Source organism: Nanorana parkeri, unplaced genomic scaffold (genome assembly GCF_000935625.1).
Source record: "Nanorana parkeri isolate BGI_ZX_2015 unplaced genomic scaffold, ASM93562v1 scaffold4, whole genome shotgun sequence".
In the NCBI taxonomy this organism is placed as follows: domain Eukaryota; kingdom Metazoa; phylum Chordata; class Amphibia; order Anura; family Dicroglossidae; genus Nanorana; species Nanorana parkeri.
Genome location: NW_017306272.1, coordinates 1,452,331 through 1,468,462, shown reverse-complemented (window position 1 = coordinate 1,468,462; position 16,132 = coordinate 1,452,331). Strand labels below are relative to the sequence as shown.

Below are 16,132 nucleotides of genomic sequence, written 5' to 3'. Positions count from 1 at the left end.
ACCAAACTAAATGCCATATAGTTAAGGTTTACATCCACTAAGGGATGTTTACTTCAACTGACATCAGAAGAAATGAACCAGAAAGTTAGGCACTTGTTCTAGTTTATTTTGGCTAGCTGGCTATAGCATCTGGCTTTTAATGGTACTAGGGCTGCAGCTAACGATTATTTTCATAATCGATTAGTTGGCCGATTATTAAGTTCGATTAATCGGTTAATCGGATATAAAAAAAAAGGCTCCAGTGATTGACGACTAGTTTGTGTTAAGATTGTAGTCCATCACGGGAGCAATCTTGGCGCGGTGGAAGTAAAAAAAAACGTGTGGTGTGCAATATAGTTTGATAGCCGACGAATCGACGATCGAAAACGTTGCCAACGTTTTCAATCGTCGATTTTAATCGACTAAATCGATTTAACTGTTGCAGCTCTAAATGGTACCATGCATTATTTTGTATGATACAGCTTACATGTGTATCGCTATCTTTAATTTGACTTGTTTACATTTGTAACAAACATTTTTCCAGTGTTCTCTCTTTTGTCCTTGTCCTGTCTTAACTTTCTTGTTGGCACAAAACTAGCCGATGAGCCTGGTCACAGCACAATATGTTAATACTAAATCTCCTGGCTCCTGACTAGACCGACAGCTGCAGCTTCCAAGTACTTTTTTTAAAAAAAGAATCCTGAAATATTACATGCCATACATACTGTCGGTTGACAGAGTTGATGAACTTTATTGTGGATGTGGTCTCCTTAATGTCTGTGGCCAGATTTAGAAGAGCCACCTCAGCTTAAACACATTTGGTTTCTGCTATATTTTATTAGTTTGATGCAGACTATTTTTATATTAAAAATGTAGTTTATATAGCACGTTACAAAGTTCTGGGCTAGAGACCTATATTTCAAATAAACTAGATCAAATAGACTAGTAAACCATATTTCTGAGCAATAGTCAATCAATGATTTTATTTTTCATATTCACTCCTAAAATACTTTTCAGAATTTGTAAGTGCATATAAAAATGAATTTGTAAGTGCATATAAAAACAATTAACCAGTATAAAGCCACAGTCGGTAAACCTCCTAAGCATATAAGATATTATAATTCATGTAGTTCATTGTCACTATTTATTTGGGGGGTAACCGATATTGTTCTTTTGAAGTAATACATAGGTGACATTAGACAAAACACAGTAGTCTGCATGCAAAATTTGGCATTTGCTATTCCAAGAATGGTTACAGTGGATCCATGTGATATAGTAGTTTATAGTATGCAAGCAGAAATATTTAAGTATTTTAGTTTTGTGTATTTTGTAAAATGTTCTATAATGATGTTGCTAAATGAATTTGAAAAATAATAAAAAGTATTGATTTTTCTGGGTGTACTGATACCCAGTGATCACTCTGTCCTTTTATATATCTTTATTTTTATATAGCTACATTGATTAATTTGTTTGTTTGAATCCAGTGGCACATGTTTTATTTCTCTCGCTATATCTACATTTCACTTTGTTGCTTAATGTAGTTGATACAAAATTTCCTTTAGGTCAGGGTTCTGCATTAGTTAGTGACAGCGGCTCCGTCCTCCGCCCTCCCCCGCCGCCGGTTCCTTCACTTCTTCTCGGATCCCCGCTGGGGAGAGCAGCGGGGATCCAGAGAAGCGGCGGGAGGAGATGACATGGCGATCTACCAGTGATCGCTACACGATCGACTGGTAGATCGCGATCGACCTTGTGGGCACCCCTGCTTTAGGTTAATATATATATATATTAAATACAGAACAGTTTTGAATTGTTCATTTGCTCCATTTTAGTGAGTTTAGGTATATGATTGAAAATCTGTTATGCAGGTTGACGTGTATATATGCAATGCATATGTGATTTAAACACTCTTTTGTTGGGCAAAATTGGCAAAAAATGGCAATGTTCTAATATATTGGCAAAGTTATGCTACATGCATTTAATTGATAATTGTAGTTAAAAATAGAGTAAAGTTAGGCTGCCTCAAAACAGCAAGTGCTGGCCATACGCTTGATTCCTCCATCCACTCTAAACAGGGTAGTTGGAGGAATTTCACCGCTGGGCTACTGTATTCTGACAGTAGTAGGTGTACTGATTTGGCTGCAGTCACTGTTCAGCTGAGAATTTTCAGACCAGCCCCTTCAACAAAAGTTGAACAGAGGGCAACAACGGGGTCCACACATTGCTTGAATTTTGAGCAGGGTATGGCCAGCTTAAGTAGTGAATAGCTGACTGATCATTTTCATTTTAAAGCTGCCCCAGAAGAAAACTATACTGTCTTTCTGGAGGCTTCAGCTAAAGACCGCTCTTCACTTAGTCTGCACCGCATCTTTGCACACAGCAGGGAACATGAGCTTTGCTAATTGCACCTGTAGTGGTGACTCAATGGGGGGGACATGTAGGACCAGTATACAGAGACCACTGCACTTACACAAAGCGCAAAAGTCTTTAGATGCATCCTCCAGACAAGCATAGGAGTTTTCTGCTGGTCTTTGAAATGAAAATCGGCAGTAAACTGTTTGAGGCAGCATAACTTCAATGGTGTATTCATTTGTTAGGTGAAACTGGGCTCTAAAGGGAACCTACCAGGATGGAAATATGGGAGCTGCCATTGCTCTGCTTGCTCTGATGCAGCCCTCCATACCTTTGGTTGTCACTGACCGGGAATAACCATATCCCAGTGCACTGTAAGGATACCGGATAAGTGCAGATTGTTCTCGGTCAGTAACTTATAAAGTAGAATAAAGGATCAGGATAACAGCATTAGCGTTGCACTTTCAGAAATAATTAATAATTGATGTTTTTGTATAGACGGAATTCAATTAGGCATCTGGACTGTTCTTAAAGGTAGACCCAAAAGTATCTGAAATTAATATGTATATGTTTTATTCATAGGATGGCACAAAGCAGAAACGAGAAAGAAAGAAGACAGTGTCATTTAGTAGCATGCCAGCCGAGAAGAAGATCAGCAGCGCCAGTGACTGCATCAATGCCATGGTTGAAGGATCTGAATTGAAAAAAGTCAGGTCCAACTCTAGAATCTACCACAGGTACTTCCTTTTGGATGCAGACATGCAGTCCTTGAGGTGGGAGCCTTCAAAGAAAGACTCTGAAAAAGCAAAAATTGACATTAGGTCAGTAAAAGAAGTCAGAACTGGAAAAAATACCGATATTTTTCGTAGCAATGGAATTTCTGACCAGATTTCAGAAGACTGTGCTTTCTCTATAATATACGGGGAAAATTACGAGTCCTTAGATCTTGTTGCAAACTCTGCTGACATTGCCAATATTTGGGTTACAGGTTTACGTTATTTAATTTCTTATGGAAAGCATACACTTGACATGATTGAAAGTTTTCAGGACAGCATGCGAATGTCTTGGCTTACTCAACTGTTCAGGGAAATTGATGAGGAGAATGTGGGACATGTACCGATTTGTAAAGCGGTGCAATTTATTAAAAAGTTAAACCCAGGTCTTAAAAACATTAAGATTGAGTTGAAGTTTAAGGAATTACAGAAATCCAAGGAAAAAGCAAACAGTGATGTGACACAAGATGAATTTATTGAAGCTTTCCATGAACTGTGTACACGACCGGAGATCTACTTTTTACTGGTTCAGTTTTCAAGCAATAAGGAGTACTTGGACAGCAAGGATCTCATGATGTTTTTGGAGGCTGAGCAAGGTGTGGCACAGGTAACAGAGGAAATTAGTCTTGACATTATAAAAAAATATGAACCATCTAAAGGCCGGGAGAAAGGATGCCTTTCTTTGGACGGATTTACAAATTACCTCATGTCTGCAGACTGTAGTATTTTTGAACCAGAACACAAAAGAGTGTGCCAAGACATGACTCAGCCTTTGTCCCATTACTATATAAATTCATCACATAATACTTACCTAATAGAAGATCAGTTTAGAGGTCCATCTGATATTACTGGTTATATTCGTGCTCTCAAAATGGGATGCAGAAGTGTTGAATTGGATGTTTGGGATGGTCCAGATAATGAGCCTGTCATCTATACCGGACATACCATGACAACACAGATTGTCTTCCGCAGTGTGATTGACATAATTAATAAATATGTCTTCCATGCATCAGAGTTCCCGTTAATTCTTTGTTTAGAAAACCATTGTTCAGTCAAGCAACAGAAAGTTATGGTTCAACATATGAAGAAAATTTTGGGAGATAAACTTTACACCACTCCTCCTAATGCTGAAGATTCCTATCTTCCATCTCCAGAGCATTTAAAAGGAAAATTACTAATTAAGGGCAAAAAACTTCCCCAAGATTGCTCAGGGTTTGAGGGGGATGTTACAGATGAGGATGAGGGTGTGGAGATGTCTCAGAGGATGGGAAAAGAAGTGGAAGATCAACAAACCATTGTCCCCGTCAAACGAATTCAACTTTGCAAAGAACTTTCAGACCTTGTAAGCCTTTGTAAATCTGTACAGTTCATGGATTTTCAATCATCTTTCCAAAACCAGAGGTACTGGGAAGTCTGCTCCTACAATGAAGTAGCAGCTGGCAAATATACAAATGAAAACCCTGGTGATTTTGTTAACTACAACAAAAAGTTTCTTTCTCGTATCTTCCCAAGCCCGATGAGGATAGACTCCAGCAACATGAACCCTCAAGATTTTTGGAAATGTGGTTGCCAAATAGTTGCAATGAATTTCCAGACTCCTGGACTTATGATGGATTTAAACATTGGCTGGTTCCGTCAAAACGGAAATTGCGGATATGTTCTACGACCTGCCATTATGCGCGAGGAAGTATCTTTCTTTAGTGCTAACACTAAAGATTCTGTGCCTGGAGTTTCTCCCCAACTGCTTCACATCAAAATTATCAGTGGGCAAAATTTTCCAAAGCCCAAAGGGTCAGGAGCCAAAGGAGATGTTGTGGATCCTTATGTCTATGTTGAGATTCATGGAATACCTGCCGATTGTGCTGAGCAGAGGACAAAAACAATCCATCAAAATGGAGACAATCCAATATTTGATGAAAGCTTTGAATTTCAAGTTAACCTTCCAGAACTAACAATGGTGCGATTTGTGGTGCTAGATGACGATTATATTGGAGATGAGTTTATTGGACAGTACACTATCCCATTTGAATGCCTCCAGCCTGGCTATAGGCATGTTCCTCTACAATCTTTGACTGGAGATATTTTGCCGCATACAACATTATTTGTCCATGTGGCAATTACAAACCGTAGAGGTGGAGGAAAGCCTCATAAGCGTGGTCTCTCTGTTAGAAAGGCTAAAAAATCAAGGGATTATGCTTCTATGAGGACCTTGCTTATAAAGTCTATTGATGAAGTTTTCAAGAATGCAATTCAGCCAATAAGGGAAGCTACAGATCTACGAGAAAACATGCAGGTGAGTGCATCTGTATGATTTGTTCACTAGATTCTAAGCGGTGGGTGAAGCCAATGGTAGCTTACCACTTGGAGAGGGTGAAGGCTTCAGTTCAGAAACTAAAATTGTCTGTGAAGGTTCTCATTCATCCAGGTCATGGTATAGCTGTAAAAATAAGTCAAGGCAACAGGACTTGCTGTATTTTTCTTAAAGACGTTTCACTGGTCATCCAACCAGTTTTTTCAATTCAGAATGGCTTGTACAAGTCATTCTGAATTGAGAAAGCTGGTTGGATGACCAGTGAAATGTCTTCAAGAAAAATACAGCAAGTGCAGTGTCCTTGACTTATTTTTTACAGATATAGAAACTAAAATTGTCCTTGTGCTAAGCATTTTTCATAAGCAACACAACTGCTTTATTTAACTCTTGTTTTAAATGGGAAAATGGATTAAAAAACATAGTAGAAATAAGAACTTTGAAGAGATAAGTGACAGAGAAATGTTCCAAAGCATTGAAAAAAATCTGATTGATTTATTTAGAAAACTAGTATTTGGCAAAGAGTTAGGGAAGCCAGGACTAGAACTTGTGTACTTTGTGATCAAGAAGAGCAACTGTTTTTGCAGTCATCCCCTCCACCCACTACCCACAAACCTCCCATATGATAATACTTACATTTGGCGATAGGTCCACCAGTCACTGAGCACTGCATTGTTGAATGTAGGAGAGGGTGTGCTTATTCTTCCCATACCAAAAAGTAAGGATTTTTTGGAGGCTCCAGCAGCATTCAGCGTTTTACTGTAATGTTACAGATAGGGTCAACCACCTTTATGGCACCTCTTAAGCAGCAGTAGCCTTAGTTAGGAACATTTTGGTACACCATAGATTTGCTTTTAGCAAAGGTTGGATGGTCTCAACCTTTTAATAATGTTTAAGTTTTAATGCTACTGCTTCATATTTTGATGTAGGACTTATTTAGGATTCATATCAAAATTTTACATTGTCAAACAAACCAGTTTTAAAGTACAACTAAAGGCTCCTGTATGAAAGTCTAAACTAGTCCCAAATCCAATTACTTTGGGATCTACTTTTTGATGCTTAAAAAAGTAAACAAAAAACTTAATTTACTTTATTGATTCAACGAAATCCTCCATTTGTGTCTTACAATCTCTCCCTTCCAGACATTGCAGCTCACAGTGGGAGGGTTTCAACAACAGAAGCAGTGTTGTCAATCCAGAAGACAGTGAGCAAGACTAGGTGTGGCCAGGTGCTGATTGACAAGCTACAGGCTTTTGAACCAGCAGTGACAGTGCTAATAGCCATGTCCCCTGCAATTATTTTATTGAACTGCGATGTAAGCAGGCACCGCCTACATGAAAATGACAACTCTGCTCTGAATTCAGGAGCTGGGCAGCATCATTGCCACCCAATTACTGGGAGCTGCATTTGGTGGACTTCACTGGCAGGATCAACAGGTTATTTGTGTTTCTTTACAGGGGGACTAAGAGAAAACTTAAGTGCAGATGCATTTATAATTAATAGGGTTATTCACAAAAGGGTGAATAATTTGGAGACGGCAGGTGAAGTGAACAATCTAGGCCAAAATAGCTGATTTGGAAAAAATTCTTCAATTCAGCTCACTTTCCAGTTCAGCTATGTTGTTCTAGATTGTTCACTTCCCATGCCTTCTCTAATCTTCACCCTTTACGGAATAACCCCGTAAGTGTTGCAGCACATTTTTTTTTAAATGTTCATTTGTAAAAGATGTTTGTTTGAAAACATTTTCATTCACTTTAGCTGTTACAATGCTGGTAGCTGGATCATAGTGCCACAGTATTAGCATGTGGCTTAGTTCAATATTTAAAGATCCTGTTTTAATTCAAAGGTTTGACGTTTTGCATTGTTTTGGAGAAACATCATTCTGCTTTACCATGTCATATGTTGTGTGACTTGACGCATATGCTACTAACGTTTTAATAGGTACCATAACCCTAAAAACTGCAGTATTATTCACGTCTAACTATAAATGCTTTATCACTAAAATTTTCAAAGAAACTATGCCGGGAATTTGGTGTGGAAATTGTGTAGATTGTATTTACTTTTATAGTTCTTCCACACCTGATTAGGCTAGAGCTACACAGGGATTTTTAGGATTTTTACTTACAATTAAACTCATACTCGAGTAATTGCTAGGAGTAGCCAATTGATGGTAATGAATGGATCCCTATGGAGTAAGCTTGGTAAGTAGCATACAATAGCATTTTGCAGAAATGAGCATTGTGTATGTTTTGGCTTTCATTCTCTGCTTTTCTCTCAGAAATAATTATAGGTGGTGGGGGAAAGAAAATGTTGTTTTTTTCTCCTAACCCCTTCGCTGCCACGGATATAACTACTACGCCCGCGGCAGCAGGGAGCTGTAATCACTCTCCTGGTTGCTATAGTGATTCAGGCTGCCTGATTACTTCTACCCCATCATGTGCGCCCCTCCCCTGCCATGTTTCCTGGGCTCCACTGCCCCTCTTACGCAGTCGGGACCAGCATGGCAGGTGTTGGAGGGGGGGAGAGACCAGTGTCCATTTGCTAACATCCTTCCCCGAATGAACACTGAATCAACGATGATTACATCACTTCCTGGATTAACCTTATTTACATTGCACCTTATGGGAAAATTTGATCCAGTTCGCAACAAGAATCGTGGAACGAATTAAGTTTTACCTTGTCTTTCCTCCTGGAGGGTGGCTGTTTTTGTTCCCCATGGTCCCTGTGTGTGTTGTAAAGTAGCCACCCCTCCAAACCTACTCCCATGATGAACTACACTTTACTTAGTTTACTAATATGTATTGACATTGTGGTCCATCGCGGGAGAGAGCTTGGACCAGTGGCTACTTTACAACACAAACAGGAACCATGGGGAACAAAAGTAGCCACCCTTCAGAAGGAAAGACAGTGTCAGCACAAATTCAAAGATGATTTGAGCCGAGTGATGCACAAAAAAGGCACAGTTAATAGTTGAGGTACATTTTAAGATTCATTTATATTAATAGTTAAATACCAGAGTGAGAGCAATAATTCTACTACCATTATTTATTATTTAAAGCATGGCCTATGGACAGTTTGCGTTACCGAAGTTTGTCACTGTTTCATGGGCGCACACAATTTTGAGGCTTGACATATTTGGTATCTATTTGCTCGGCACAACCTCATCTTTTATACTTTTACTAGATTGGATGTTATATTGTGTTTCTGTGCACTAAGATTTATTTGTTTGCAGAAAATTTAGATTCAATAAACTGTTGCGCTAATATTGCGTGACATAAAAAATTGCAACTGCAACCATTTTGACAGGGTCTCTGCTTTCAGGAAATGTGTAAATATAGGGGGCTTACTCAGTTTTAATCAAAAGCCTAAAATGTGCATTCTAACAATGCAATTTTAAGATTGCAAACATATGCAAAAAGTGCGAGAAGGTCTCTGGCAGCAAAAGAAGTAGAGAAAAAGCAGTTTGAAGCATTACTTGCTTTACCCCCCACAAGTGTTGGATGTGTTATAGAAGCCTGTAGAAGTATGACTCCAGGACACTAAGCTTTGCATGTGGTGCTCCAAGTCCAGTCCATTTGGAATAGCAGATTTACACTTTAATTCTTTGCGAGGCACGAGACGGTTGCGTGAGAGTTATTATTTACTCAACAACACCCAAAAACCACAGTTATCTGGCACTTACCGATCTCTGTGGGTGCCGGGTAACTGGGAGTTTACTGCATATTGGTTTAATAAACTTTATAGGTTACAATGACTTGTTTTTATTACACTGACAGAATAAAACTGACAACAAAACTATGCCGTCTGACACTTTTCTGTGGCTCCTCACAGACCACTGTACAGCCTCTGCAGCTACTAGGAGCATTCAGTGACAGGTGGCAAATGGTAAGTGAAGAGGGAACATGATACAAGTACACCTCACACCTGTCAGCACTTCTCCAAGCATCAGTTTAGAGGCGAAAATTTGCCAAGGAAGCTTTAAGGTGCCCATACACCTTACAATTTTCTGCAGGTCAGATGGAAAAAGTGCAACAGATTGGCCCAGGAGGAGATTACTCCATCCACACAGTTGAGCGTAGATAAAGGAATCTGTTGCACCTTTTCCATCTGACCACAGAAAATCTGCAGATAATTGTAAGGTGTATGGCCAGCTATATATATATACATAATCCTCAAGGGCACCTGCTGATGTTCATGTCCAAATGTGAAATGAGCAGGACACACAAATGGATAAAAGCTGTAATTTCAATCAAATAATTCTTATAGTGAACCTGTCAGCTGAGTGCTCTAGTAAAAGCTTATAATGAACAGATTTACTTTAAAATGTTCATATTTTCATAACATGGTGAAACTGTGCTCTATAACAATTTGGGGTGTATTTATAAAACGTTTGCATATCTCTGCAAATGTTGGCGTTTTAGATTCAAAGTGCATTATGGCCACTAGATGGAGATGAGGAGCATGCAAAATTGCTATGCTCCTCACCTCCATCTAGTGGCCATAATGGTCTGCGAATCTAAAACTCAGACGTTCGCAGAGCATTTCATATCTGGAGACACTAATGAAGATAATTTATTCTGGGGTAACAGAAGATCATTTTTTCAGCTTTCCTCGTGGTTCTTGCATCCTGCAAGCATGCTCTATTTGGAAACCATACAGGCACACTGATTTTATATCCCATTTCTGTATTGGCAAATTGACTGCTGTTTTCACGGGGTGGTGCCTACCTGTTGCATAAAAAAAAAAAAGATTTAACAATTATTGAATACATAGCTGTGGTAATCTGTGTCTTTATCTGTCTGAAGTTCAGCTTTTATTTGCTATGCAAGAAATAGTTTGCTTGAGAGAGTTGAAAAAAAATAGACTCATATTAATGCATAACCGAACATCCCGTGTGTCTTTGTATAGATCAGCTGCAACAAACAGCACTTCTTATAATGACATTTTGAAACAAATAGTATGTACTGTGATTGAAAGCCCTATTCAAATAAATGTACAGAGTAACCTGAAGTAGATGGATAATAACCAAAGCAAATTCAATGAGCTTTGGTTGCAGCAAGGATGTGTTTAAGTTTGGTTTGTATTTGTTATATAAAGCTGAAAGTTTTTTCTTTACTTGGAATAGAGTAAATAAGGCTTAAAGGAGAACTATGAGGAGAGTGATTTACACTCATCTTCTTAGTTAGAGCCAACGTGTGACATGAAACTGTCACATGTCGGCTCTATTGATTGGGAAGTAAGCGAACACATATCCCGTCGCTTGCTCACTTCCCGATCATCTCTCTGCAGAGAGCGGTGACTGTCAGTCACCGATCCACGCAGGGATTCCCCCCCCTCCCCTCTCCGATCCTCCAGCGATGAATGGACGGTGAGGGGGCGGGGAAAGCTGGCTCTGCCTCTAGATAGGAAGGTCCCGCTGTCAATCAGCCAGCTGTGTGGATCCATCCTGGCTGAGGCGCTCTCAGTATATAGCCAGCGATATACTGAGCTTTGGGTCATGTCCTTCTGTGACCCTAAAGACAACTATGGGATAAAAAAGTTACCTAAAAGTGGCTTGGATATCCTATGAAATAACACTGTGTATGCGGGGTGGCTTGGTGATGGCTTTTGGGGTTTCCAAATTAAATGTTTTTAAGTTGGTTGGGCTTTAGTAATTCTTGTTTTTAAAACTGTAATATCACTAGTAATAGAAAAAGAAGCTGCAGCTGTTCACTGTAAATGGCTTATTGTGGCCATACACCACCCAGATCCGCATATTTCTGGAGCGGGTACAGCCTGATTTTTCCAATCAGCCACAGACTGGAAGCCTGTACATATCAATTACAGGCTGAGACTGTCCGCATGTAAATCGCTCATGGAGTGATTAACTCTGGTCAGGGGCAGATTTAAGCCACTGGAGACAAACTGTCTGCTTCCAGGGGCTCATATTTGTCTCTAAAAGCAGGTAATCGCTCCATGAGGGATCACATGCACATAGCCGTGGACAGTACCAGCCTGTCATTGATTTGTACAGGCTTCCTGTCTTGGGCTGTTTGAAATCACCTTGGACATACCTGCCTTAAGCTGGCCATACACTTTACAACCATCGCACGACTTTCGTCTTGCAATGGTTGTAAAGTAATGAAAAGCTTGTACGATCTGCCCATCTTGGACAGGCAGATCGTACTTGCGATCATCGCAAGCCCGCCCCGCTGAGGGGAGGGCTTCCGATGAATCCAATGCCGCACGGGCAGTGTGCGCTTGCGCACACTGGCCCGTGCGTCATTTGTCTCCCGAGAACGCCACTAACCCGCCGACAATCGTACAATTATCGGTGGGTTTTCAAGCCTGCTCGGGAGACAAAAGACGTGCAACCGTACAGTAGAAACGGTCGTACGCCTTCCATACACCTGCCAATTATCGTGCGATCGCGGGATTTCACAAGATTATTGTACGATAATCGGCAGGTGTATGGGCACCTTTAGAAATACGCTGATCTGGGCAGCTTTAGGCGGCCAGGTGCATGAGCCCTTACACAAAAACTGAAAGGTCAATGCAGGCTAGAATAAGCCCAACATTCAATAGGCTATTTTCACATTGCATAGAGAAGTTATAGAGAAGAATAAATATAGAGAAGAAATAAATATAGATATATTTTTTACGGTAATGTCATTTTCAGTGCATGACGGACCTGAAGAATATGTTGCTATGGATTACCATAATAAATCAGATTATATGTAGCAGAGAAACTTTAGATTGAATTTGCTATCCATAAAATTTCAGGAAATGTGCTTTTGGCCATAAATATGTTAGCAGCATCCTCAGATCAAAAAGCGGTATCCAAAAGGGACATATTAAAAGTTGGGAACAGAGTCCAATCCAATTTTGTGCATCAAAGCCAGCGATAGCCATGCTTGCAAGTGTTTTTTAAGATGCAAAGTTCTTTAGCTCAAATAAAGCCATATATCTCCCTGACTTCCCCTTGAGCACTCCCTTTCTGTGAATCTTTAATGTTTAAGTTGTTCTAAACCATTGAGAGATGCCTTTTAACTAAACATGTTTGATTATCTGGAAGGGTAATGGGTTAAAGTTGAATTCCAGTTTATTTGTTTTTTTTAATTATGTTTTAATTTAATTTTGCCACTTAATAAGCCACTTCCTGGAGGCTCAGTACTGTTCGCCTTCTGGGTCGAATGTTAGTCAACATCATCCAACCCGCTTCCTGTGGGCCCAGGCTCTCAAGAATACACCCCCTGGGGATGTGTCATTATGCAGCCTGTTCTCACAGTACTCTAAAATTTACCAGCGACCACACATTATTCTTTGATCTCCTCTCAATCCAGGATGAAAGAACCACCTATCTGTGCTGACAAGAAAGAAAAGAAAGGAGCTGTGACTGGACCAGCCTGAAAACTGCAACTGCATGATTTTAGATATGTACAATGGCAAGAATGTATGTAGTCACAGTATAAACCTACTTGTGCTATGCTCATGACAGGTTCCCTTTAAAAACTAGGGAGCACTTCCAAAATCTGCAGTTTGTACCTGTAAAAGACACCTTTAAGCTGAATCACTCACAATTGCTACAATATGCAGTAAAAAAAAAATGTGATTCACAACAATAGACAAACACAATGAGGGGAATTATTTCTGGAGCAGACAGAATCTGGAGCAGCTGTGCATGGCAGCTAATCAGCTTCCCTCTTACATATTCAAAGCTTAAACAAACTGCAGAGAGAAGCTGAAGCTTATTGGTTACTATGAGCAACTGCTCCAGATTCTATCTGCTCCAGTTCTGATAACCCCCCCCCCCCTTCTTCAATGTGCTTAAGCTGATAACACACAAACCATTCTAATTTCACATCTTTATTGAGCACACCCATTAAACATTTACAGTGCTGGAGGAAAGAGTAAGTTAACCCAAAGACTAATTACTTCAACAAATGCTAATTGGAGTCAGTAGCCTGCACATCTGGAGTCCAATTGATTGAATGAGTTTGAGGGTGTGGTTTAGAACTACTTTGATTTAGGGCCCATTCACACCACATCCAGATTACCTCCAGACCAGACTGTTTCCGGACCCAAAATGCATCCCAATGTATCCCTATGCTATTTCTGGCCTCTGCTCCCAACAGTGCAGTCCATTCCAGGCCAGACCAGAAAAATGCTGCTTGTCCTATTTTATCTGGTCTGGAACGCATCAAAAACGCATGGAAGGCACCTGTAAGACCATTTTAAGCTTAAAAAGAAATTCCAATCACGGCAAAAATGCAATGCACTATGTTCCAGATCTGCTCCAGAAAATGGTGTGAACCTGCCCGCAGTTCCAGTGCATTTCAGGCCAGGCAAAATGAGACGTGCAGTATTTTTCTGATCTGGTCTGGTCTGGAATGGACTGCGCTGGTGAAAACAGAGGTCAGAAATCGCATAGGGATACATTAGGATGTATTTTGGATCTGGAAACAATCTGGTCTGGTCTGGAGATGATGTGGTGTGAATGGGCCCTGATAAAAGACACTCAAACATTTTAAGATTGCTGTTCATTGGAAGCATCAACTGATGTGAACCATGTCTCGCAAAAAGGAGCTCTCTGAAAACATATAATCAAGATTAGTTGATCTGCATAAATTGCCCATACACCTTACAATTATCTGGAGATTTTTGTTTTCATGCGAAAATCTGCCAGTTGATGGGAAGTGCACAACCTCAATTAAGTCCTCAGGGGCAGGGCCCTCTTTACCGTCTTGTCTTGAATTGTATTGTGATTGTCTTCCTTATATTGTAAAGCGCTGCGCAAACTAAATACTGTATAATAATACTGTACAACTGGCAGATTTTTGTCTTTCAAGCAGGCTAAAAAACTTTCGTCTGGTTAGACAAAAACGAAATGTTATTGGCGTTGTTATACAAAAACAATAATCTCAAGAGGAAAACTGCACATGCTCAAACAAAAAGCTGTTCAATGAAAATCGGCTAGGTGGTGGTGCTGGCGAGCGTTGCACTGCACTGTTTGAAAAATACAGCAAGGTGAGCCAGGAGAGAGAGCGGGGAGAGACAGACAGGAGAGAGAGCAAGGAAAGACAGCCAGGAAAGAGAGAGAGGAGAGACAGCCAAGAGAGCAAGGAGAGACCGCCAGGAAAGAGAGAGAGGAGAGTCAGCCGGGGGGAGAGAGCAAGGAGAGACAGCCAGGAAAGAGAGAGAGGAGAGACAGCCAAGAGAGCAAGCAAGGAGAGGCAGCCAAGAGAGCAAGGAGAGACCGCCAGGAAAGAGAGAGAGGAGAGTCAGCCGGGGGGAGAGAGCAAGGAGAGACAGTCTAGAGAGCAAAAAGAGACAGCCAGGAGAGAAAACGAGGAATGACAGGCAGGATAGAGAGAGCCGCGAGGAGAGACAGCCAGGAGAGAGTGAGGGAGTTTGTTTTTCGTTGGTAGATCTCATATAGCTCGTCCTTTGAGAAGTCGATCTTAACACAAAAATTGTGGGCACCCCTGGCCTAGAAGATAGTCACCCTGACATTGTCTGCCAGCTAAAGCTTAGCAGAAGTTGGGTGATGCAGCAGGACAATGACCCTAAGCATCGAAGTAAACCCACCACAGACTGGCTTCAGAAAAAGAAAATGCACCTTTTTGGAGTTGTCCAGCCAGAGCCCAGACCTTAACCCCATAGAGATGCTGTGGAATAACCTTAAGAGAGCCATTCACACAAGACGTCCTACAAATGTGTCTGAGCTGAAGCAGTTTTGTAAAGAGGAATGGTAAAAAAATTCCTCCTGAACAATGTGCAGGTTTGATCCAGAACCACCGAAAGCACTTGCTTGAAGTCATTGCTGCCAAAGCAGGTTTGACCAGCTATTAACTCTAAGGGTTCACCTCCAACACTGTGAATGTTTAATGGATGCGATCAATAAAGTCACGAGAAATTTGAACATTTTTTCTCCCACACATTATATTTCTCTATTGTGGGTTAGATGAGGATTAGATCATATTTTATGGCAAATTACTGCAGAAAACCACTTAATTTCAAGAGGGTCACATACTTTTTCTTGCCACTGTATAAGGGTATTTTAAATTAATGACAGGAGGAAGGAGTAGGTTTTTATTTATTTTTTTAAAGTAAGTTACCGTATGTTTTTGTGAAAATGTTGTATATAGTACAATAGACAGTAAAAGCAATTGTGAGTGATTCAGCTTAAAGGTGTCTTTTACAGGTACAAACTGTAGATGTTGGAAGTGCTCCCTAGTGTTAAAAGGGAACCTTCTACAGGTACAAGTAGGTTTATACTGTGACTACATCTGTAAGAAATCAAAACTTGTATTCATTTCTCCTGTCTGGCAACTCACAACATAAAATAGTGTTTCCTTAAATGTGGCACAACCGTTTAAGATGCTTATCCTTATAATGAAAACCTCTCACCTTGCTCATTCATGGCAATGTGACAGGGTCTCTTAAAAGCTCCCTTAATCTATGGATTTACTGTGTTGCTTCAAAGCTCATTCCACCATGGCAGCCATGCAAAATACCATGTATCAGAGTTTACAGAGAGCAGTGACATCACCCCCTCCGTTATATGACAGTGTTTGGGGTTAAGGATTGGCAACTAGGCCCGAGCACTGCATCATGGATGGAGGTTACATACTTTCCATACAGTAAGGCACTGGGAATTATGTTAATGACTGGTGCAGTGGGGGATCATTGTGGAGGTCGTGCAAGTCATGTACAAGTTGTGTGCTCCCACAATAGTGGGTTT

At 40.4% G+C, this 16,132-nt stretch overlaps 1 protein-coding gene across 1 annotated transcript in view; it reads left to right on the top strand.

The window, feature by feature from the left end:
* The window catches only part of PLCL2 (phospholipase C like 2), a 174,932-nt gene that overhangs the window by 101,070 nt on the left and 57,730 nt on the right, over positions 1 to 16,132 (top strand). The window contains exon 2 of the mRNA XM_018576309.1: positions 2,911 to 5,394. Within this exon, the coding sequence (XP_018431811.1) occupies positions 2,911 to 5,394 (2,484 nt within the window). The remainder of the gene's footprint in view (positions 1 to 2,910; positions 5,395 to 16,132) is intronic.